This window comes from Eleutherodactylus coqui, chromosome 7, assembly GCF_035609145.1.
Source record: "Eleutherodactylus coqui strain aEleCoq1 chromosome 7, aEleCoq1.hap1, whole genome shotgun sequence".
Classification (NCBI taxonomy): domain Eukaryota; kingdom Metazoa; phylum Chordata; class Amphibia; order Anura; family Eleutherodactylidae; genus Eleutherodactylus; species Eleutherodactylus coqui.
The window spans coordinates 106353031-106379476 of NC_089843.1; the positions used below are offsets into that span (position 1 = coordinate 106353031).

A 26446-nucleotide genomic window follows, 5' to 3' on the forward strand; every position below is an offset into this window, starting at 1 on the left:
AGCCTTCAATCAGAATGTCTTTAGACGTCAGACACTGGATTGGAAAGGGTTAATAGCTGCATTTAGTTTTGACAGATCCAAAATAAAGCGTGGGTTATGTATCACTGATGTCCTTCGTACAATACATTTGTTTTAATACCAGTACCCTTAGGTTTACAGCGCATGTATGAAGATGTGTTTGGATAGTCGATTAATATGTTGCAGCATGAACAGAAGGACATTCTATATGGTGCCGTCCATATTTAGTTTCATGGGCTCAGTAAGTTTAGATTTTAAATCGTCGGCATCTTAAGTAATATTATGAACTGTCCACCATATTCTTGGATGTTTTACATTTACTTGTCATACAATACATGATGAATGGCCTCTATTATATACCTGTGTACATTGCTTAGGGAATATTATTTCTTCTAGATGACCCATGTAAGGGAATGTGTCATGCACCAGGTGTTGACGACCCACTCTGTCACTGACCGATTTGGCTATGGCTTACTCCTCATGGCTGTACAAAGTGGGTTTGAGGGAACTGGTGCTCATTGGAGGGGCCCCAGGTTGTTACGCCAACAGTAATTTTTGTGCAGTGGCAGTTAACACAGGAGGGTCAGAGGCATCACAGCAGGGTACCAGAGGGACAAGCAGAGATGTAATCAATATCTCAAGCTCAGTTCAGGACTAGTGGAGTTCTGGCAAAATGGAGAGACCAGCAGAGCAGGAGGCAGTCAGGGAATCATAGTAACATAGTATGTTAGGCTGAATGAAGACAATATCCATCTAGTTCAGCCATATTTCCACCATCTAGTTGATCCAGAGGAAGGCAAAAACCCCAAGAGGCAGAAGCCAATTAGCCCATTTAGGGGAAAATTCCTTCTCCATAATGGCAATCAGAATAATCCCTGGATCAACCTTTGATAGTTCCTACCTGACTGTTAGACCCGGAACTACAAAGTTGCTGGTCACCTAATGTCTATATCTTGTAATATCCTTCCGCTCTAGAAAGACATCAAGAAATCATAGTCAAGGAACAGGCCAAGGTCAGGACACACAGAATATGGAAAAGATGGGTGCACAGGCACTGGTCATAAGCAGGTATCAAAACAAGAATTAGAAGCACCTTAACGGAACCAAAAGGAACTTATTGCTCAGGCAACGTCCAGTAGGCAAGAGTGCCTTAAATAACTAGGGAAGTATCAGGATTGGTTGGGGATGGGAAAGCTGGATGCACATGCTGGAATGAAGGTGCATCATCTATCGCACTAGAGATGAGAAACAAGTGAGGGAAACCTTCAGCCATGGCCAACAGCCATAACAGAATGCTTATGCTAAACACTTATTTTATTGCTTTATTAATTGTCTAATTGATCAAAACACCTAAGTGCCCAAAACAGACGGGATCCTATTGTGATATCTGATCCAGTAGAAGTGTGTGAGGTCAATGTATTGCTGTCATAATGTAAAAGCAACCCCAGGCTCATTCATAGAGAGTAATTAGTAATAACAAGTACCTCTCCAAGTTCCACTAAGAGCTCACAGTATCTTTGGATCTGTCCTAGTCTCAAATGGATCTCGGCAGCTTCTTTTAGCCTTTCTTCTTTACTTGGTGCACCAATACCACCACCGAACTTGGACATCTTCACTGTTGTTAACTCTTGAGCTTTAGACTGTCGGGGCAGAACACACATTATATATTAACTGACATTCCTCTATGCTTGCTATACTCTATGCTTACTATTAGAGATAAGCGAGTACCTGACCGCTCGAGACTGAAGGTTCGGGTGCTGGCAGCGGGCAGGGAGCTGCAGGGGAGAGCGGGGCGGAACAGAGGGGAGATCTCTCTCTCCCCCCCCCCCCCCGCTCCCTCCTGCTGAGTGCCGCTACTCACCGCTCCCCCGCGCCAGCACCCGAACCCTCAGTCTCGAGCGGGGAGATACTCACTAAAGGCAATGCTCGCTCGAGCAATTGCCTTTAGCGAGTATACTCGCTCATCTCTACTTACTATTCATATTACGGATATATGTTTTTCTAGCAGAGCAGTTTTTAAAGGCAGAAATACTAAACTCATTTACAATTTAACTATAGATTTGATGTGTTACTCAATGTGGCACATATGTCCAAGCTCACTGCTATTTCTCTAGAACAGTGATGGGCACCTTTAGTTAATACTAAAGCCATACCCACATGCTGAAAAATTGATGTGAGATACTACAGCAAGGGACTCCAGATCTGGACTAAATGTATCTATGATAGATTTTCAGTTCTCTTGTAGCCTATGTATATTGAGCCTCTTCTTTGAGAGTGTGACCCCTCTAAAACCCAATTTTTCACGGCTATTTTGGGAGGCCAAAGACATTTCACTGTAGTTTTCTAGATGAATCTTCAAGTACTCATCATTGTATGTGCAGAAAGAAGGAAAGTGTTGGTGAGGCTGGTAATAACGGCTATGCAACAAGCGGTACATGCACAGAGTTATCTGCTATATCTCATATATACAGCTGTAGCAAAGTTTAACTTGAGACTTAATATATTAATATGTTTCTGTGTCACAGTTTGTTTAACCATTCAATTGCTTTACAAATATATATTCAGAAGAGAAAAATACGCGAATCAATGTCATGACTAAGATAAGGCCTAAACTATGTAATGCAGGCCATAGGTGGAAAAGAGCAATGCATATTAGATGTTGGAGCAATATGGTACATTTATGAAGAATGGCAGAAAACTGGCGGAAATGGCAGAACTTTCCCGAGACAGACAAGAAGAGGTGATCTCAACTTGACTTTATTTGACACAACCAGCAGAAAGACACATTTGAGAGAAAAACCCTTCTTCAGTTATAGTGTGAGGGCGCTCTTCTCCACTCCTTCATACTTTTAGTGGTGCCTCTCCATTTAACTTCTGCATGTGTAGTCTCATCTCAGGCTGGAAAGATACTGTACATATCCCAGCTTAACTGAGGAAGGGCTTCTTCTCCGATACACGTTTTTCTGCTGATTGTGTATTATAAAGTAGAGTTGAGATTGCCTCTTTTTTTCTGCCAGTTCTTTTCTATTCTTCACAATTGTTTGCAAGGTTTTTTGTTGTGTTACGATAACAATAGCTTTTTAATGGCTATAAGATAACTTCTCCAGAAAGTGATCATACTCAAACTAAACTATGCTGTGCCTGTAAATATGTGGTAATGGCGCTAGAAATGTAGGCTAATCTATGATGGTCAGTCCTGTTTTACAAGAAGTTTAGTGATGAAAACATTGCAGATTTACTTCTTTTCTTCTGTGCCCCATGTAACATCTTGTGCTGAGGCACCAACGCCAACAATGGCTGTTGCGTGGTTCATTGATCTACTCAAGAAATATATATTTAGTTTCTATTAGCAGGGATAAGTGTTACTACTTACCGTTTTGAACCTGACTAGATGCTTCATGTGCATTATTCCTTTGCAGTAATTTTGAGGAAGTAAACTGTCATCTTGCCCTTTTAACACAGCAACTAAGTCCCATAAATTTTTACTACCTCCTGGAGGCTGTAGGAGACAGAAAATAATCAAGATAAGTTCTGATAATACGGGCAATGGTGGACACTGACTACAGAGCGACCCTGTACAAGATATGAGCCCCTTGTTTTCCAACTCCTAATTCATCCTTAGATATGCCCCCACCAGCATGCCGTCTCTACAAGAGGGAGCACTAGTATTTTTTTAGCCCCTTTAGCCCATTTATTACCTATACATAGGATAGGAGATAAATCTATTATTGCTAGTGGACAGACAACTGGAACACCCCGGGATCATGAGAATGGTATACCTCTAGCCTCCTAAGGAATGGAGTGGGTGTGAATGATCACCTCTCCATTCACTAATTATGGAGATAGCCAAGTGCATCGCTCAAGTATCCACTTCAGTGCCACAGAACTAAAAGTGTAGAGCTATTTATGCTTGTGCATTATTACTCCATTAACTAGGGGGTCACAGGGTGCGCCGGTGTCATAATCTGGGTGTGCCCACAGATAACTGTGGATGGCTGATAAAAAAAAACATTTTTGATGGGAAAACATGGAGTGTTTGTTTGATTGTGATAAATAATAATAATGTAATCACCAATAGAAGTAGAATCACTGCCTTTATATACTACACAACACTCAATAAGAGGTACGTAAGCTGAAATGGAAAAGACAGAAGCAGGTAGGAAGCACATCTGTCTTCTCTTCCGGATCAGTTGGGGATCCAACCTGTTATATTGTAGCAGCAGCAGTAGCATTAAACTGCCAATGTAAGCTTACAATGGTTTGTGTTTCAAGCCCAAGACCACATGCCAAACATTTGTGCTATGTGATTCCTAACAGGTTGACTTATTTGTCATTTGCTGAATTAGAAGGGTTTCTAGACCATTAGGTTCAGGATTAATGAGAATAGAGAAACATGGCTGTTGTCTTCCAAATGGAGCACTACTCATCCATGGGGTGTGGGATCCATGGACAAGAGTAGCGTTGCTCCTGGATCATAGCAGCTTAATGACATCTATTGTGTTTCTTTTGTAAGAACATGAGACTTACAGAGAGACATTCTGAAAACCATCGTAATTTCTTGCTTCTCAGATTGCCGGTCAGTTTGTCCACTTCTTGTTTAATATCCCGAGATACTTTCCCACATAGTAAGGGTGGTGCACCAGGCTCCATGGCACGATCTATCAGATGAAGAGAACAAAGATGTTAACAAATAAGCCTCATAAGATATAAATCCTTCAGTAATAAGAAATAAGATGATAACTTACCGGTGTTCCCAATTATTTCTTCCCAAGGACGGTCTGCCAGGATATTTATTTGCAGAGGTGAAATCAATGGCGTCAGTGACCAAAGCCTCACAGTGGAATCTCGTGAACAAGATGCCATAGTGAATGGTCTGTTGGGATGGCATGTTAGACCTGAGTAATATCAACATCAGGGGTGAAACACAGAAAATATAAAAATCTATCAGCTTTTATAGGGTTGTCTCAAAACACACTTTTATGCTTTTATTGTGTGATAGTGAGTCATACTAGTGAGAACCAGTAACGAGGACCTCACCGATCCTAAGGATTATCTGGACTTGGCCCACAGTAGTGAATTGGCCTATAACTAATTTATTGTTATTAGCTAACAAATAATTCTTTCTGTCTGTCTAACAATATTTCATTCTTAGGGCGCCCACCCACTGGCGATTTTTTTCCCTGCGAAATTCGCAGCATTTTTTTCTCTGCAGGGGTCTATGGGACTTGTAATGTTAAAATCGCGATCGCGCAAAATCGCGATTTCGCGGTAAATTGCGATTTTGTGCGATCGCGATTTTAACATTACAAGTCCCATAGACCACTGCAGAGAAAAAAATGCTGCGAATTTCGCAGGGAAAAAAATCGCCAGTGGGTGGGCGCCCTTAAAGGGGTTCCGTCAGAAAAATTTAAAAAAATTATACTCACCTATGCCTTACGGGGTCATTCACAGGGAAGCTGCTGCTCTTCTCCTGTCCCTCCTGCAGCCGTCCGATCGCAGGGCAGAAGCTGGCTAAATTCCAGCTTCTGCCCCTGCTTTGACTACTGCTGGATGGCAAGTCCTGCCACCTGGGCCGGTTGTCGACGCGTCACCCACTAATTGGTCTGGCAGTGTCTAACCTCAGACGTCTTCAGATAGTCGACGGCAAGTGCACATGCGTCCCCCTTCCCGGCACGCTTGCGCACTCGACTCTCTGAGGAGATGATCCCTCACGCGCCAGGTAAACAAGGGAGGGAGGAAGTACAATGGGGTTAAGTGAGTTTGCTTTGTTTTTTAACTGTTTTCTTTTCACAGGTTAGACTGGTACAGGGATGCAGGGCAGGATGCAAGTGAGTATAATTTTTTTCATTTTACTGACAGAATCCCTTTAGGTAATTTAAAAATAATTGTCCCCCCAAAAAGACCCATAAAATTGGCACATTTTTTTTACTTTTATTACAGATATATTGCATTGATATGTGCAGCCATATTGTCCCATTTTGTCCCTTTTGAATTATACAGTTCTTGAAGGGAAGCTAATGGTCAGCCATTGACTAAATTGGGTCGACTATGTGTGCTCCTATGAGCAGAGCATAGCCGACAAGGAGAGGTGGCGGCACAATGCTTTCCAGGGGTGTTGTCATATCATGGTCAGGTCCCCCCTTCCTCCAAATGATGGCTCATCCTGGTGATATATACCGTCAATGTCTCCTATGGGACAACCGCCTAACATCAACAAAGGAGGATATTTACTGAGCTACTTGCCTCAGTTTTCTGGTATAAAGAATAGCAAATTTTGACACATGCAATATTTGCACAAAAAATTGTGCATTTTTCTGCTTTACTCTGTCTGATTTTCAAAAATAGGCGGGCTTAAGAAAGAAAGCTTGTCTTGTGAGCTGACATATTTATTATAATGTCTAACAGAAGTTTTTGTAAATTATAGCACAAATCTACTAGCTTATAACTGGTGTAGATTTGCTTTTCTGGACAGCCAAAAGATTTGCCAAATTTCTTAGGAGGTCTGCGCCTCTTAATCCAAAGTACCTTGGAGTAAAATGTGCCAAATGTATTAAGAAGACCAACTTATGAAATTCTGATTTAAGTAAATCTCTGCACTGTATCTACCAACAAGCAATGGAAGGATTATAAAAACATTAGATTAAAGTACTACATTAAAAATAGTGGATAGAAACAACATACCATATACATCTGCCCCATGGTCATACACAGTGTCCAGACATGTTCCATCCCTGGTGTCCCATACTCGTATAGTGTAATCCCAGCTTCCAGAGATCAGAAGGTATGGTATTTCTGTATTCCACATCAATCCCCGGACTGGGGCAGTGTGGCCGCTGAGAACATTTATACAAGCATCTTGTGTGTAGTCCCAGATCCTTACCGTTCTGTAAGGGATATTATAATGTAAGGATCACATGTTTGTCTATTTCAGAAATACAGACTGGAGCATTGCCCAATGCTTCCCTGAAACAAAGATCTGTCAAATTGGTTTTAACGTAACCAATTGTTTTAGTCAATCAATTTATCCATTTAGTCGTGTCCGACTCTCGGTGAACTTTCTTCATGCTTCCCTGTTAAGCACTTTGCTTACCTCCTCCTAATAAAATATCCTGTACAGACAGCCAAGCTGAAAATGCAAGCATGGAGGAACTGATGGCTAATATTTATTACATGTCTATAACTATCTTTAGATTCCAAAAGCATTTATCTCATATCATTATCTTCCTATAAGACTAGAATAAGATCAAGAACAATTACTTTAAATGTTGGAATTTCATAAAGCTCTACATGAAGGTACCCACTAAAATGCAGCACGTCCGAAAATCACATGAACGAGAGGCAGCCGTGACCATTTATGCGCCTGTTTAGAGGGCCAGGTGGGGCAAGTATACGCTGCACTCAGAATACCGTTGGGCGGGGAGAGAGAGTTTAGCTTCCCTCTCTGCCCCTTGCCAGCTGTCGGCAAAGAGAGGGGGCGGGAGCTAGTGTGCTAATCTCCTGCTCCATCCTGCACCCTTTTGCCAACAGCCCACAAGAGGCGGAAAGGGGGAGGGAGTTTAGCAGAGCCTATGCTAAACTCCTTCCCACTTCCCTTTTTCGGCAGCTCCCAAAGGAATCCATGGGACTGGCCGTCATATTCCGGCCAGAAGATAGTTCCAGAGCTATCTTTTCCGGCTAGTGTAAAAACGGCTGTCCGGAATGCGCACTGCATGCGCTATCTTTTCGAGAGGGTCGTTTTTATGCATCGGAAAATCGGCCATGGTTGCGTATATCGGCCAGCCATGAAAATGCTCGTGTGAATAAGCCCTAAGGTGATTAACTTCAAATACCAGGTCTCTGAACAAAATAATACTATTATTTCCCAATTAATCTGAAAATACATATTACCAATCATCAAATTGTCACTAAATTTGAAGTTTCCAACTCACCCATCATCTGAGCCACTGCATAAAATTCCTTCTCTAAGAGGAGACCACCGTACATGGAACACCTTGGCAGTGTGACCGGTGAAAACCTTCAGGGGTTGATCAGAGCTGGTGGCCAAGTAATATACTCTGACGTTTTTGTCTTCACAGCCAGTTGCAATCATATCTCTGAATGCAAAACAGTGGAAGAAACAAAAAAATATTCTTGATTTTGCTCCTGCTTCACTAACAACCATAGATTTACATTTCTGTAGATAATAAGGTGAAGAGTGTGCAGATATATTATGTCTATCCCATTATATTCTCTGTCTGTGTTTATCTAGAAATAGTCAAAATAAAACTATGGGGGACTGTTCTAATGGTGAAGTAGTGGTCCCAGCCCAATGTATGTCTGTAACATCGATATATGTTCTCACCAGCATAGCTCCTTAATGGTAATGGTCGAGCTAATAGAATCTATTGGCATTTATAAGTAATGTTTAAAAAGAATCTCATCAGTACAGACTCCCTTAAGACTAATGCATCTGTATACAAGAGGTTGCCAAGCATAATATGACCCTACCACGCCATGAAGTGTCAATCAGAAATTTACTTAGCATCATAACTGACTTTAATGTCTTTCAATCCACTGCTTACTGATGTAGCCAAGTATAACTTAACTCTTCAAGGGTTTTTTCAGGCAAATACTACTGATTGCCTATCCTGAAGACAGGTCAACAATAGTTGAACGCTGTGGATCCTGAGTTGTGTCCCTGGTGATCAACTAATGACCTATCTTTAGGATAGGTCATCAATAGAATTTGCCTGGAAAATTGGGGTCGGAGCTGGAAGTGTAGTTGGCATCTTTGCCATCTCTGAGATTTCCTGTTCCAACCCTGATGACAATATCCGGCCACGCTACAGTGAGAGCGAATGGACAATTAGCTGATCACCAAGGATTCGGAGTGGTGGAGCCCCAGTGAATAACTATTGATGATCTATCTGTTATCCATAGTATTTGTCCAGAGAAACTTTTTTAAGGTGTTAAGATAATTTACTGTGCCAAAATCTATTGGTCCCCTTTCAATAGCTTTATAATGGGGTTTGTTGCATTAAGATAAGATAGCAATAGCTTTTTAATGGCTTGTAATAAGAAAGCTAGTCAAGAAAGTTATCATAAGTTACATTTAGCTATATCGGTATTTTTAGATTTATGAGGGGGTGCTGATAATACTTTGGCTTTTCCTATGTCACCTACTTTTCAACTAATAATACTTTTATCACATCAAAGTTTATGTTTTTTTTTATGTGTTTGGCCTAAATTTCATAGTTGTAGTTTTATGATTATTAAAGGAAGTCTTCTATGGGAGAGCGCGCACACAGTGGTCTGAAAATAGTCAGATTTTCAGACTGAGTGCGCACTTCACCAGTAGACGCCGTGGGAATGGGGAAGCAGGTGAGTATAGAAAATGCATCCCTCATCTCCCCGTCATCCCTCTGAACAGCACCATAGCCAAGTTAATAGTGCTGTTCCAAGGTTCCCTTTAAGTTTTGGAAAGATCTGAAGTGAACATGGTTTCCAAACATTGAAGAAAACGCTGGAACGGGATCTTCAAGGCAGTTCCGCTCCTCACAAGGTGGGGAGATCTCCACTTCAAAGTTCTGAAACACCAGCCCAAGTCCCCTGATCTTCCAATTTCTGTCTTCATTTCAGTTGCTTTCGCCTGGACATTTGGAGACCATGTTCACTCAAGATCTACTAATAAATATAAATAATCAGTGCCCTTTTAGATCCACTTATACAGGAACTGAACCATTCTTATTTGAACGAGCCAACAATATGTTTAACTGTCTAAGGAGGCTGCACGAGTGCGAACGAGATAGAGGTAATGTCACTCGCTCATTCAAACAAGAATGGCTCGTCTAAAAGGACCCTTAGAGCCCATTTACATGACCATGATTTTGGCTCGTATTATGGCCACGATGCACGGCCATGTGATTGTTTTCAGTAAGAGAAACCAAGTAATTCTTCTTATCGACACTTCATCAGGTCTAAATGAAACTGGTTCCAAGATATCATATCTACAAGATTACTTGGTTTCACTTACTGTGAACAATCACACTTTACTCTACTGGCTAACACCGTACCAAACCTTTTTTTTTCATATTATGCATGGCCACATGACACGGGGTGAATGGAGCCAATGAAAGTAAATGGACTTTCATTGATCCGTTCACATTCGTGTGTAAACGCCGCGTGTAGATACTCGTGAGAGATAGATCGCAGCATGCTCTATTTGTAACACACTGTGTGAGCCCTATACTTTTGTATACAACGCTGCCCATACACAATACATTGCAGATGGGCAATGATACAAGAGCAACTCTGCTATAAAACAGAGCGGGGAATAACAAAAAAAAATGATACTGCCACACCGCACATGACGGGTGTGTGAGATATTTGGTCATGCTCAGTGCACTCGCTGCCATATGCGGTCTTTGCCGGTTCACACAGACCGGTATACCGGTGCGAGACTCCCACAGCGTTTTGCAGATACGGTCATGTGAATGAGCCCTTAGTCTAAAAGTAGGTGAAAAAAAGAAAAGCCAAAGTCTTATCAGCGCCCCATTGTTCCCAATGTAGAGAGACAAGTGCAGAGAGCAGGTTCTCCACAGAATGCATTCCTAGGGTTACATACAGTAATTACATTATTTTATTAGGATGTATTAAGGGAATGCACATGGCAGAGCAGTACAGTATATAGAAAGCTAACAACGTATAATACTTACTTGTTGTTTTGGCTCCAGTCGCAGCCAAAAACAGCTGCTGGGTGCTTATACTTGTGCAGAACTTTACCGTCAATTGTCCGGATAATGCTGAAACAATTACAGGCATCAGTTACTAATTACATCCAGTCTTTGTAATACGCAGGCATTCCCGCCACAGCCATTATTTTTCATATGAAAGCACTTAAAATGTATTAAAGTCAGCCAATATTTAGGTTACGTGAACATGTCCCTAGAAGAAAGAAACTAGTAATCTGTAGTTTCCTAGCAGTCTTTGAGCCCTGGGGTCACTACATACACCCTGCTGTAGTTCATGCTGATCCAGGACCACAAGACACAATTCTTCCCTTCCATTTACCATAGTGGTATATAGTAGTGCTACTGAAGTGCGCATGCTCCGTTGTGCCATCCTAAGAGCACAGGACAAGCATGGGCAGTATCTTCCGTATGCCACATGATGGTGTTGTAATAATAATAATATAAATGTGTTTCTTATATCAGCCTAGGCAAATATATATATTTCATATATTCACCCCTTCATAGGAAATAGCTAGCAGTTAAATGGTTAACTAGCTCAATATTATAGGCTGGTATGTACAAGTAGAAGTTGAAGCTCCCAAGTACGGTTCCCATAGCTTGCTACCAAGGAGAGTAACTTTTTATCTCTGACTGCATACTTTCAGTCCAGATTGGAATATTAATAGTCTATGCTACTTGGGTATATAGGAATTACGTGTTCACATAGTGACATACACCTGGGGCGTAAACATATGTTTATCATTAGCGTCATTACATACTAGGCCAATCATGAGTTGTTATGATGTTGGAGGCGTGCATGTAATTGGTGCGTCATATTCAGTATATCTGTATTGTACTTCCTTTCAATAAACTAGAAGGGTATTGGGGCTGACGGATAGCATGCGTGAGTTCAAATACATATATTCATGCATGAAGCTTCTCATTATAACCAATCTGGAGCAAAGCAGTGAAATCTTCCGGAATATGATTTATTCCCATAACATCGGCAAGCTCTGAACCGCCCATTTTGGCCTCAGAAAGCTAAAAATGTAATGGAGACGCGAAGGTGCCTATCTTCAAATGGCGCCTACATAGGAAGTGGGTGAACATAGTGTGTATGATAGTAAACGTGTATGTTGGTAAAAAGCTCTTTAACTGTACTGAATAAACCCCAAAATTGCACAGGACAAAAGGTATACACTTTATGAGCAAAAACTCACCAGAATCCGTCTCCACTACAGGTGGCAATGCGCTTAGAGTCCTTGTGACTCCATGAGATGCAGAAAATTCCATTTTTCCCATGCTATAAGGAAAAATAGTATGTAACATATTAGAATTAGGTATAAGTAAAACCGTATTTATAGATACAGGAAGTCGCAGTTTATCTGATGGTGCATATAGTACAACGTACCGCCACTGTGGTGCGCCAAGGATAACAATAGCATGCAACTTCACTACTGTTCTCTGCTCATGTTGTCTCACTTTAGAGAGCATGTGCTCTTACCTCATTGAATCGGGTTATCATTTTTCCTTTCTTTACATCCCAGATGAAACCCCCATTCCTGGATGTTGCGCCCGCTATGCAGTTCAAGTCTCCTATGCATGGTGAAGGCAAGAGTTAGACATGTGGCATAACAAAGATAAAATATGCTGCTGCGAAAGAGTATTTGCTCCCTTACAAATGTCAAGTCTAATAACGTATTTATCACATTAAATGATTTATGATAATTTATTAATATGTACTATTAGAGGAAGGGACCTATGAAGTGGCAAGGCTACAGTAACAAGCGCAGCCGCTATGAAAGGTACATACTACATTGTCCAATATGAACCTAAGCGTCAATAATGAAGAGGCTGCAGTGTTAGTATGAGCATCGGGGCTCCTTCAAAAAGCTGATTTGAGGGGGTGCCAAGAACAGGGTCCCCATCCTTCTACTATTAGACATACATATGCCCCTTGCAGTTAGGATATATATATAGATGTTCACAGTATATGCTGTGTATGGAGTGGGCTCAGGAGCCAATACACAGCTGGAGATAACACTGATCATGGCTGTTAATTCTGACAGCAGCATATAAATGTCCCAAAAGCCTCCCTCCCATAATGAGATCACAGGGTGCTGTCTGGGTATCATGGCAGCCTGGGAACTTCTAAAGGCCCCCAAGGCTTCTGTGATTGTTTGCCTATTAAAACATGCCTGTGGCACATCTTTAGTAGGAAGCCTATTAAAATACAGTGTAATGTAGCACTGTAGTATTGCATTATACTGTATAAGCGACCAAACAATCACATGTTCAGGTCCCCTATGGGAACTAAAAAATAGTAAAATTTAATAAAATAAAGACTTTTTAATTACAAAAAAATTAAAATATGAAAAGCTTAAAAAACCTTTTACCAGTCGTTGCATCAAAAAAGTAAATAAAAAAATTGTCATCGCTATGTCTGTAAAGGTCTAGTTTATAAGTATCCCATCATTTATCCTACATGTGGAGAGCTCAGTCACACAAATGATTTTTACGCTTGTGTATAGGTGCGTGAAAAAAAAAGCACTTCGCGCATAAAAAAATCATGTGACCGCATCCATTGATACCCATATGTTCTATCTTTTGCAGTTGCGAATTTTAAGCACATGTAAGATTCGCACATGATCACTTCCATTGGAAACCATTGGTTCTATATATATGCAATTTTAAAATCGCACCTATACATGCATGAAAAAACAAAAAATGTTGCTCGTGTGACCGAGCCCTGAATGCCATCAGAAAAAAATATGCACTTTTTTTGGTCATTCAGTTTCCCAGAAAAAAAAGAATAAAAAGCAGTCAAAAAGTCATATTTACCCTTAAATGGTTCCAATAAAAACTACACTGCTCACTAAAAATGAGCCTTCACACAGCCCCATTTATGCAGAAATGAAAAAGTGATGGGGGTCAAAAGATGGTGGTGGAAAACAATTTTATTAAAAAAAGAAAAAGGTATTTTATTTTCGTACGTAGTACTACATTATTGTTGGCCACATACCTGGAGCCCAGGATAGTGAATAAATAACCCCTTCATTCCCCGGTGACGTATATACAGCTGTTAATGTGTTGATATCCCAGACCTTTATTGTACCATCAAATGATGCCGTAGCAAGTAAATTGGGATCATCTGGTTTGAATTTGCAGTCAAAGATAGTTTCAATATGGCCCTGTGGAATACAAGGAATGCCAATCAATATAAGAATCATTTAGGTGACATCATGTACATTGTGGCATTCAACAGCCCCATATTCAGCCAACCCAACAACACCAGACATCAGGGTCAGTAGAGTAATTGGAAGACGTGACATAAGGGTTGCTGATCATCAGCTCCTCCTATGTGCACAGATGGGCAGTTGCATCATTTATATGGGCTGGATTACACTTCAGTAATTTTGTTCCTATTACACCAACATCCAAAGAACGTTCTCCTCAGTATATGAGAATGACAATTGGATATTTATATGCAGAAGATCCCATTAATTTTGATGCTTAAAGTGAATGAGTCAAAAAAGAGCTCAGTGACTCTGACCAGATTTCCATCCTCTGTTTTGCCACGGAACAAAGGAAAGAGAATAAAGTGAAACACCAGATATGTCAAAATTCCAGAAGCCGTCAGTGCCTGACAGATCCCATTGACTACAGTAGGTTCCATCCGCTTTCTGTAATGGTTTCCATCAGTTTAATGGAAGAGATGGCACAGCATGCTTTATTATTTTTTCTGGCATCTATGTCGGAAACCATGACAGAAACTACCCAACAGAAGAAACAATGGGCAAGTGTTGTGAGGCTGCTTTGGGACATGCATACATGCTAAAAGTCCTAATTTTGGTGGAACAAACCCGTGAATGGAACTGCAGACATTTTGGGGGTATTTCTGAGTTTTTTTGGGGGGAGGTTAAATGTTCTGATTTTGGGATATTACATATATAGTGGTATGGGCATGGAAAGGGAAGTTGGAGGAAGAGGTGAGCTGTATCTATCACCTACTAAGATCGTGACAATGGTGGATTGTGTTCTATATAATAGAGGTGTTACCTCCCGCTGTATTCCTGCCAGTAGCGATAACCGCTGAATAGTGATCTCTACAGAAAAGGAAATATCAGACTATTATTATCTGGGCTTGCTGCTTCAAGCTGTATATTGAATAATGGTCCATTTACACGAGGCAAGTGGTCAGGCAAATGATGCCCGTCACTCGTCCCAGTGATGTTCCTTCCTCTGCTGTTGCACAGGAGTATCGTTAGCATTCCTCACAGCGCGGCCAGCATGGAGGTGGCGTGGCCAAGGAGCGCTCTTTTCCTCCCGCCGGCCTCCATTCACTGTAAGCAGACAGTCGCTCAAGTCAGTCACTGCTGTTTACAGGGAACGGCGCCTCATTCAGTTTTCCGCATGCAGGAGCTGAACGACTGAACAATCACTCAATCGTTCATTCCCTGAATACGTTTATGTGGGACAATTATCGTCCAAATTTCCCTGGGAGCGCGAGAATTAGAAGAATTCTGAACGATAATCGTCACGTGTAAAAGGGCCATAAGGGTGGCTTTTTTTACAGGATAACTATTGTCCGGATAGTCCCTACATAGAGCAAATATAAGCAACAGTTGTTCTGTGTAATTACGACCACCAACTGAGTGACAAGAGATAATTTACTCACTAGTTGCTTTGTTTCTGCTCTCCTAAAAATAGTCGCTGGTTAAAGGGAACCTGGTTCACTGAAAAAGCCAAAAATACAATACCTGAAGGTCTGCAAAGCAGACACGGTCGCCATAGGCATGATCACCATAAGGCAGGCACAATCGCCACCAGCACAATCACCATAGGGCAGGCGCAATGGCCAACACCCGCATTTTATTAGTATGCATTAGTACTTTTGTATGCAGTTTGCTAGTTGTTGGGGGAGCCCAGGATGTCAGCCAGTGTGGCCCACCTTAGAGATACAGGGCAACCCGCTGTTAGATCAGTGAGGGTTGATATCCTGTACGGTGGGTCACCGTCCATCTGTGGCTGGCATCTTTGGTATCATTCACATGTGCAGGCTATTATTATATGCAGTCACTCCTCCCCAATCTAGGCTGGGTTGAGTGGGTGACTGCATATTAGCCTGCAATGAACAAGTTGCTCCTCCACACTATATTGTCTGGCTGACTGCATATCTTTGGGACTTATGGCCATTGCGCCTGCCCTACGGCGATTGTGCTGGTGGCGATTGTGCCTGCCTTATGGTGATCGTGCCTATGGCGACCATGTCTGCTTTGCAGACCTTCAGGTATTGTATTTTTGGCTTTTTCAGTGAATAATGTCTTTGTTGTTTTCCTCACCTTTGTGATTTTAAAGGGAACCTGCCACCTCCCTACAGCACTATGTTATGGTGCTGTTAGGGGAGGCGACAGGGAGTCAAATTTGGTATATTTTACTATTTTCACAGTGTTGTGCTTGTGCTCTCCCATACAAGTCCACATAGGTGTGCACATGGCACTGTGAAAAGACCTGGCACGCAGACTTCAGAGAGGGACATCACGGAAACCAGGAAGCAGGTGAGTATAAAAAAACTTAGTTTATGGTGCTGTAGAGAAGTGGCAGGTTCCTTTATCTTTCTGTGCATAGAGGCAATTGTTGTTCTGGGAGCTGACCATGAAATTGAACAAGTGAACCATCGCTCTGTATAGAAGCATGCAAACAACAGTCATTCATTGCCGATGTTGTTGTTTCTTTTAATTAAAACCAAACTGAGAAACATTTTTCATTTTTTAAATTTGTTTTTGTTTCCTGATTGTATACATTTTTATTCAATCCTCTATATATAACTATGGGGGCAGTCGTCTTTCCTGAGCTACATATAACAGTATTGAGAGATATTCTTTACAGCAGCTTCATGGGCCATTCACACAATGGACAGGAGGGACCCATTGACTTGTATGGAGACTGTTCTAGACATGTTCTGTGACCTGTGCAGAGGTCATTGTGAAGGGATGGGGAGTAGATAGTCACATCTGATCACCTATAGTGAATGGTGAATCCTGTGTTATATACATATAGGTGTTGCCTCTCAGTGTAATCGTGCCTTTGATGTTATCAGATGACTGCTGCAAAGTTTTCTCTACAGATCAAGAAGTTACAGACTAGTATTAGACTCTGTGGTCAGTGTGAAAAATGCAGGATTTTAGGATTTGTTTGAAAATACGGATTTTGACTGAAAAAAAAATCACCAAAAATGCTTAAAAAATATCTTTAACACAAAAATGTCATTTATATAATAATAGGTAATTTTCTGATGACATATTCCCTTTAAAAATGCTCACAATCATGTAAATTCACATAAATCATAGGGCCCTTTTACTTGGTCAGAATGTTTCCGCATTCTATACTGCAAATCTGCACCTTAATCCACTGCTGCAAATTACATGCCAAAATCCACAAGTCTCACTGCAGATTTTGGCAAGGAATTGCTGTCAGAAATAAGCCATTTTCAGTATGCATTTCAATCAACATGGATCTGTGCGGATTTTGGGCCATGCTTTACCGTGGCTTGCAGTGCAGAACGTGGAAAAATTCGGCCCATGGGAAAGGTCCCTTACTCACCTTACTGATCCCCCACCAATCAGTTCCGATACTTCCTGGGTTCCTCACCATGTCTATACTTCCTTGTCCTTCTCAACATGAACATTTTACCGCTGAGGCCAATCACTGGCTGTAGTGGGTCCCTGCTGTGGCCAGTGATTGGCTATAGTGATTATTTGTCCATGTAGAGAGGAAAGAGGAAGTAGAGGAGTAGTGGGAAGTGTCAGAATAGGATTGGTGGGGAAACTGAATGGTGTAAAATAAGACATACCTCACTGAGTCTTTAAAAAAGTGTAATAAGTCAGACAACCCCTTTAATCTGATTCAGCATTATACAGATGGTGTAAACAGATGATCAATCATGGAAAACTAAAAGACGATACATACCAAGTCTCTAAGGAAATCCCATTTCTTGGCACCCATATCATAAAGTCCGACTCCTCCATCCATGAAGCAACAGACGGCATGACCAGGAGGTAATGAGAAAGCTTGATTCTGGGTTAGTGTGGGAGGTGGCACAGCCTCACTAGTGGATGATATGTGATGGTTTTTCGTAGGGGAATGTGCTAAAAATGCTCATTAGAACAAAAACAAAAAAATTAATGTCAGTAAAACATCAGCGCATAATTTGTGTATCTTACTAATGAACATGCAAAATCAAGAACTTATTATCTCCTATCATCATTTACTATATAAGTTACCAGAATCTCTGATATATATATTTCAGCCATAACATTAAGATCACTAATTCGTGGAGTTCAAGTATTGATTATCTTGACACAACGGCCCCTGGTGGGATATATTAGGCAGCAAGTGCACAGTCGGTTCTTGAAGTTAAGTTTTTGGAAGCAGAAAAAGTGGGCTAGTGTAAAGACCTATGCAACTTTGACACGGGCAGAATTGTAAACAAGTAGATGATTTACTTGGAGCTTATCCCAAATGGCAGGTCTTGTGGGGTGTTCCCAGTAAGCAGTGGTTAGTAACTACCAAATGTGACCCAAAGAAAAACAACCGGTGAACTGGTAACAGGGTTATGGCTGCCCAAGGCTTATTGATAAGTGTGGTCTGTCTCACCCAGTCCCACAGAAGAGCTATTGTAACTCAAACTACTGAAAATGTTAATGCTAGCTATGATAGGAAGATGTCAGAAAACCGACTAGAGAATAGAATAGAGTTGTGTAGCCGTAAACCAGTCAGAGCGCTCATGCTGACCCCTGTCCACTATCAAAGCACCTACAATAGTCTCATGAGCATCAGAACAGGAGCAATGGCAAAATGTGGCTTCGTTTGATTAGTCACTTTTTCTTTTACATGTACAACCCCAAGTCCTCTATATACTGCTCAGATGTGTAATCTGCCCATGCCATGGGCACTAATGCAACCCCATACCATCAGAAAGGCAGGCTTTTGAACTGTGTGCTGGTAACAAGTTGGATGGTCTCAGCACCCAGGTGAAGGAAGATTTCTTAAACAAGACCCTTATGGTGCTCATGGAGGCATCAATGTGCAGTCATTCTCCAGAATAAGGAGAATAGAAAACACTACTACTGATCTTACATTGGGCACATGAGGAGGGTCTTAACTGAAATTTGGGTTGTTGCCCGGCATTGTACCATGACAAGCATGCTGCAACCGTAGTCTAGAGCTGTGGTCTATAGTGTGTAAATTAATCTATTCTTACATTTAGTCTGTTCTCATATCACCTGTACTAGATAACACAATGCATTGCATGAGTAATGTTCTATACATACTCGGAGACAGAGTTTCCTTTTGTACTCACTTTTTTTCTTCGGAGGGGAGTTAAGGACATGTAATGCGTGGAAGCCAGTTTTCTTCAATTTAAAGTTATCTATAGGAGTTGTCTTTGAGACATTCCATACCCGTAAGACACCAACCTGGGAATCTGAGCATATTAGAAACCTCTTATACGTCAGTCTATACATATATGACTTATACAAATAGTACATACTGTAGGTGTCGGGAAATTGCGGGTCTAATTTTAGTTACGAGAAATGTAAAAGAGGAAGAGCCAGCAAAGACTGGGCCCTGCAATAGAGCAATGTGGTGGTGTGAACCAGTTTCCCGCAGGTGTATGCACATTTACACACACATTTGCGCTGCGTATTTGTGCATTGGGCATTGTGTTTTTTACTGTAGTTATTGCATGCACAACTCGTGCGCATTTGCACATTGTGAGGGGTTAGCGTTTAGGATCGGTAGCAACCTGGGCATAAGCAGTCAGAGACAGTGACACTTGCGATAAAGTCTTTAGTCCAGGCTTTGCCTGGGTTTATTTCCAAGCAAACAAAAGCAAAAGACAGGCCTTAACATCAGGCAAACATAACGTAAATCCTGCTCGTCTGAGCACTTACTATACATGGAGCGTCCCTGTCTACACACTGGTAACAAATGGCTCCTGCACACTGCCAGCCAGGACTCTCAGACCTGCAAAGGTCTCAGCTCTCCCTCTGGCCCTGTAGGCCCAGGCTTTATATGGCCCACCTGGTACGTGGGAGTGACCATCCCACCCTTCACTTTGGTCACTCCAGGAAAAGCCGGCCCGGATCATGTGGCTTGGAGCCACTTACATACTACAACATGTTAGTGGCTTAATGCTACTAACACAATACTGCCGGCTTCCTCCACCGAGCCCAGGCTGCTCGGTGGCACGCATCTGCCCAAGCGCTCCCCAAAGCAGCATAGGAGAGCATCCTAGGCGAGATATACCTTCCCTCCAGCACCTTGCCGGTCACCGTCTCACAACATGCAAAAAAACATGCAACCACGGTCCCAGCCGTTGAAATGGCCAATTAGTGTAATTAGTTCCATATGTTCTATTTACCTGGAAAATAGAACATGCTGTGTCTTTTTTGCGCTACGTAATTGTGCACGCAAAATACGTGCTTATGAACAAAACTGTTTATATCAACGGGTTCTATTCACTGCATATCGCGCGCACAAATATGTTGGTGTGAATTCGACCTTAATGTGAGTCTTGTTATCATACAGTATGTTCTCCCAGTGGAGATGTTTTTTCTGTTGCACTCTTTCACTGAGTGTTTTATCTAGTAGATTATTACATTTCTATGTTCATTTCCCATTTGAAGGTCTAATTAAATGTTTTTGTACAGTTTGTCAATAATCTCTCCCTATATGGGGGTTATAATTGCAGTAAAATTAATAGCATACAGATGCATTTTACACTTAATTTGAAAGGTCAGTTCCCATGCTGAACTCCAGTGTTTCATGAACCACATGTAGTTGCTTTGTTTGGATGTCAGTTAATTAAAGCAACAAACTATGATAAATGGCTAACGAATCAAAGAATTTTCTATATCGTCAGTAGCCTGAAATGAATCTTTAAGTATTTTCATTAAAATAATTGTACTATGGGGCAGTTTTTAAGTTGTACAAAATTATAAACAATGTTCACCGTCATCCATAAAGCTCTCCATAGTGCTGCACCGCCCCATACCTCCTCCCTCATCTCTGTCTACCACCCTGCCTCTGCTCTCTGTTCTGCTAATGCCCGCACACTAAAAGCTTCTTTACACTGCTAAATATATTGGAATGAGAATATTTACAGCGGTCAACTAGCAATCGTATACCGCTTGCTTGGCATGCACCTATACTGAACAATAATTGGGTAATTTTGATCATTTGTTGGATCATAACCGTGTTTCTATCTAACCAAATTGTTATGATGCCTGTTTACATGAAAGGATTTTTAGCAGACAGGCAATGATTTTCCGATCCGCATGAAAGAACCCATCAGCAAAAATGACTGATTTATCGCTGATTGGTTGCTGCATGCATTTACACCTAACAATTATGATGCCCGACCACTCGATCTAATGATTATTCACTCCTCTTTTAATATGAACCTCTCACTCATGTCTCTAAGATTTTTTCTGAACTGCACCAGTTCTTTGGAATGCGTTACCCCAGACAATCATGTTAAAGGGGCATTTCCATTATAGTGTTTCATGGCTGAGATGAGAAACCTGCATCTCTTTCCCAGTCACCTCGCTGGGTGTTAAGCAAAGAGCCGAGGTATCAGCATTGCTCTGTTTCCATAACTCCCATTGAAGTGAATTGGATGTAAAGAAATAGTGAGGCTGTTTCCATAACACCCGAGTAATACGCTGTAACGCCCATTCACATCAGTGAGGATTATGGAAACAACATAAAGCCTCATTTGTTTCTGCAATACCCAGGGAGATGGTCAGGAAACAGCTGTATGTTCCTCGTCTCAGCCCTGAAACACTAAGATGGAACAATCCCTTTAATTCCCAACACCCACAGTTTTAAGCATGCCCTAAAAACACATCTTTTGAATATAAGCCTCAACACATCAAGCTCCCAGTTGTCTGCTCCTGCATCCTGCTCCACCCGCAGTTCTGACTTGAGGTCGGCCCACATTGGATGAGGGTGGCTCTCTGTGAAGTTGTTTTCATGCTCATCTGCTAGTGGAGACTGGATTTGACTAGAGATCCTTGGGTGAGAATTAAGACTAGAAGCAATGCGTACAAAAGGTTTGCCTATTGTGTCTCTCCTTCCATTCATGAAGAGCTGGGAGTTATAATGGCACAATTAGTTTGTAGACATTACACGGGTACTAGTACTAATTGAATGGAATATCTGCAGAAACTAATCATGGCTGGAAGAAGCAACCATGGTGGTCTGGCTGGAATGGAGAAGATGAAAAAAATACATCTACAGTCAGAGATGTCACCTGTGGGTCACTGGATGTAATTGTTGTGTATTTTGCCAATGACTGTGCCTGATCAGTGCTCTGTCCTCCATGTCCTATAGCACTGAATATAATTAGTAAATTTTAACCATCCTGAGACAGTGTATTTTAAGTTCCCAGCAACGCCCCTCATAACTCACACACCACTCCAAAGTCTTATTCCAACTCAGTACCAAGTAGATCCCAAGACCTTCCTGAGTTGCCACAGTAGATCTCCACCTCACTATGACTGTCTACCTGCACTTTGCATGCACCTGGTAGAGCCTAAATGCATATAAATGGCTATTTTGTATCGTTGGACATGCATACTTTATGAATAGGGTCCAATCTGTGTTTGTGTGGTGGCAAAGCACAAGGAAATGCTTTTTAAAGTATTGGAAGATAAGAAAATGTTAAACCTACCTCCTGTTATAAACATGCCTGGTGCTGTGGGGACCCACGCCAAACACTGAACAGACGCTGCTGCACTGGGAAAACTGAAAGTCGTGATGCAAGATAAAGATTCTGAGTCTACCAACCGGATGCCATTATGGAGATTAGCAACTAGCAAGTAATCTGTGGAAAGAGGGTCCCATTCTAATGCTGTCACTGGATCTTCTTCATCTGTTCCTTCCAGAGACTCCGGCCTCAAAACATGTTTTTGACTTTTACAACCTTGAAAAATTGGTATAAAAGAGCAGACTATCAGGAGAATGCAACCGGGGTCAGAAAGCAAAAGTAATCAACCCATGCAATCTTTATTAATTGCATTAACCCCTTAGTTGGACCTAAGGATTCAATGATTTTTTGGGATTTTCATCTCCAAATTTCAAAAGCCATAACTTAATTTTCCATCAACATAGACATAAAAGGGAACGTTTTTTTTTTGGGTGGTGAGCTGTAGTTTTTATTGGTACCATTTTGAGATACATAAAAGTCCACTAAAATGATAATTTTTTTTCACTTTTGAACAATAAAACCCCCTTTTTTTAAACATTTTTTTTTCATTGCTACATTCCAAGACCGATAACTTTTTTACATTTTTCCACCAACAGAGCTTTGGGATGGCCTGTTTTTTGAATGGTATGCTGTAGTTTTTATTGGTACCATTTTAGGGTACTTTTTATCAATTTTATTGTGTTTTTTGGGAAGTAAAATGAACAAAAGAAGCATTTTGTTTTTAAAAGAACCAATAAAAGGGAAAAAGAGTGCAAAAAAGTGTTTTGTTAACTATTTTTATGTGTTTTGTTATGGACGATTTTCTTTTTTACTTTTTTTCATGTTCCTATAAGGATGGACTTGAAACTGCGATCTATATATCACTCAGATAATATTTTACTGCAGTGTATCATTACTGTTCCTGTCTCTGAGAAACCATGGCAGATGCAGACCGCATTGACTGGCATTTGGTTACCATGGCCCCCCTCTCGTCCTTTGAGATTTCATGAGCCTCAACATTGATCGCTGCATGTAAGGGGTACACAGTAGGGATCGGTGAGAAATATGCAAATATGTACAGGTAATCCAGCGCACCAAGGAGTGGAATTAGGACTTCAAACTCTAATTAGGGTATTAGAGGAAAGAACCACACAGAATAATCACAGTGACTGCTGACGCGTTTCAGATGACTATTTTTAATCATAGTAACAATTTAACTCTTTGGTGCCCCGGATTACTTGTACATGTTTGTGTCCCTATACAGTCTGATCAGCCCCACTGACAACGGGAATGCTAACACAATTGTCATCTTAGTTCTAAATGTGTAACGCAGAAGCTTCATGCCGGATCCATATATTTCAGATCCAGGGGCGAGATCAGATCCATCCTGTGAGAATAGGAAAACCTTTGCTAAGGTAGTCTTTTAGAATAATTTTCCTGATCTCGCAGTATGGGATCCAATCCTGTTACGATCACTCACACCCATGAAACACTCATGTGAAACTGGTTTGAAGTCACTGATATTATGAATGCGTCATATAAGTCAATAAGCGCTTATAGGAATATAGTGATCCAGAAAAGGAAAATTATTTTTTTTTAGTACCGGTAGTTGTAAATGAAAGTCTATTAAAGGTATGAACCTGCCAACTACAGGTTTAATATACTTTCCAGTCTCCTCACTGTTAATGCAATAACAATTAAAAGTGCTACACTACTGCAATTACCAGTGTTGGGAGTTGCTAATAAGGTATCAATGATGGTTCACTAAATTATAGTGGGGTCAATTGCTTTGGTCTGAGGCAAAAAACAGAGTTCCATGCATTTATTTGTCAGGAAATAGGAGATTTATGATAAGGCATGTCTCTATATATATATATATATATATATATATATATATATATATATATATATATATATATATATATATATGCATACAGTTTTGTCTATAGGTATATACAAATATATAACCAACCATAATGGATTAATGGAAAGCTGTTCCATTTATGCTAACAATAAAATGAGTACTTGTATTGATTTGTAAGTAAATTGGTCAATATGCAGTAGAGTGTTGGCATTAGGCCATTTTAGGCCATTTGGTTTCTAAAGAAGTAATTAAACAACACTCCATAGCAAAACTCAGGACAAAAGAAATGTACTGGATCTACCGCCTCAACACGCTAATGCCAAATGGCTTAAACGAAGTCCTAGAAAAAAATTAGAAATTAATTTTAAGAAATAAAAAAATTATCAATTTGATCATTATATTAATTGATATAAAAAAAACTTTTTATAGTAATGAAAGTTTTTATTATTTTTTATTTTTATTTATACATATATATATATATATATATATATACATACAAGAAAAATATTCTCTATAGTTTTATATATAGTTAGGAATATGTTTTAGAAGCTGGTGACATTAAAGATAACTGCTTAAATAATATAATAAAACAGTGAACAGATAAAGATCGTGCATACTTGCACACATATAAGAACAATAAGGTTGTTTTAAACTTTGAGACGCACATGCGTTCCAAAACAAACCACGTGATTAGTCATGTGAGAGTAAACCCCTCCTACTGAAAACACTCTCTGTCACGAGAACGCCAAGCGTCACCCGCTGTGAGTAATTAAGATGTGTATATATATATGTGCTTATTTGTGTATATTTATACTAGCTTGATAAAGACACATTTAGTGTTGAAACGCGTAGCTATTAAATAAAAAAGTTTCTTTTATGGCGCGGGTTTTTTGCATTTTATCATACTAAGGATTCAAGGTAAGCATTACTTTTCTTTTTGGAGTGTGAAGGCGGAATCTGAAGGTTCGTTCACTGCTTAGGTTTTGCTTTTCTGAATAACTTTTTTTAATTTGACCAGTTTTGAGGATTTTTTTTTCTACTTTCGAGTAAACTGGATTGCTTTGCTAGACCCTGCCATAACATCATTGCGGGTCTGACCTCCGGGACTACCCTAACTTCTCGATATTAAATAGGATAAAGAAAAATTGAGCTGATCTTAGTACGAGGGTGGAAGGGATAATTTTTAGTTGACTGGAGCTCATCCATACAGACATACAGGTTCGGTATTCCATGTATCCAGTCTATAAGAACAGTCCATGTCTATGTTACATTTATTTTTGCGGTTGTCATTTTACCTGGCTGAAAAATAGACAGGCTCCCATCTGTGTGCCCAAATACAACTTTTCCTTTTTTCCTTGGATGCCACCGAAACAGGCAAATATCAGATAGAAAGCTATGTGCCTCCTTGTGGACAGCCACACCGCTGTCAAGTCCAGAAATAGTCCAGATATACAGGGGACCTCTGTGTGATACAAATGCCACCGCATCCCCAGAATTCCAGCACCAACTCAGAGAAGCAGGCATTCCTAGATATGGGAAATAAAAACACCACATTAGACCATGCTATACAATTGTGGCAATTTAAATGGAATTATTTTATTTGTTACATGTAACAGACTTTTGTTAAAAGTAGAGAACATGGTACCCAGAGTGGCACCATATGAGTGAACTTTTGGAAAGTTTGGTTCGACCTGTTCATCAAACTTTTGCAAAAAGTTTGGTTTGGTCCGAATTAGTTCAAACTGAAACAAAAGTTCACCAAAATCCCTACAGTTGATATATAACACGGATTCTACTGGTTCAGTGCACTGAACACTAGTCCTGAACACTGGTGTATATCACTGTCTAAGACCCATAAAAACCCTCTATAACACTCTGAGTATTATACAGGGCTTTTATGGCTCTTAGACAGTGTTATACACCAGTGTTCAGGACTAGTGTTGAGTGAACTGAACCCTCTTTCGGGTAGAACATTGCTAAAAGCTCAGTTTGGGTTTGTGCCGAACCAAACTTTTGGCAAATTTTGACCTGGATCAGGGTTCTACTGGTCTGGTTCGCTCAACACTATACATAGTGTATTTTGTGCACAGCCATTTGCTTGAA

The 26446-nt window shown here is 40.6% G+C and overlaps 1 protein-coding gene across 1 annotated transcript in view; it reads right to left on the reverse strand.

Moving 5' to 3' along the window:
- WDR17 (WD repeat domain 17) overlaps positions 1 to 26446 on the reverse strand; it is a 64436-nt gene that overhangs the window by 20244 nt on the left and 17746 nt on the right. Inside the window, 14 exon segments of the mRNA XM_066574669.1 lie at positions 1503 to 1658; positions 3392 to 3517; positions 4546 to 4676; positions 4764 to 4913; positions 6700 to 6902; positions 7947 to 8111; positions 10713 to 10799; positions 11948 to 12030; positions 12232 to 12323; positions 13750 to 13918; positions 17697 to 17875; positions 19090 to 19212; positions 22465 to 22716; positions 25639 to 25869. Of these exon segments, the coding sequence (XP_066430766.1) occupies positions 1503 to 1658; positions 3392 to 3517; positions 4546 to 4676; positions 4764 to 4913; positions 6700 to 6902; positions 7947 to 8111; positions 10713 to 10799; positions 11948 to 12030; positions 12232 to 12323; positions 13750 to 13918; positions 17697 to 17875; positions 19090 to 19212; positions 22465 to 22716; positions 25639 to 25869 (2147 nt within the window).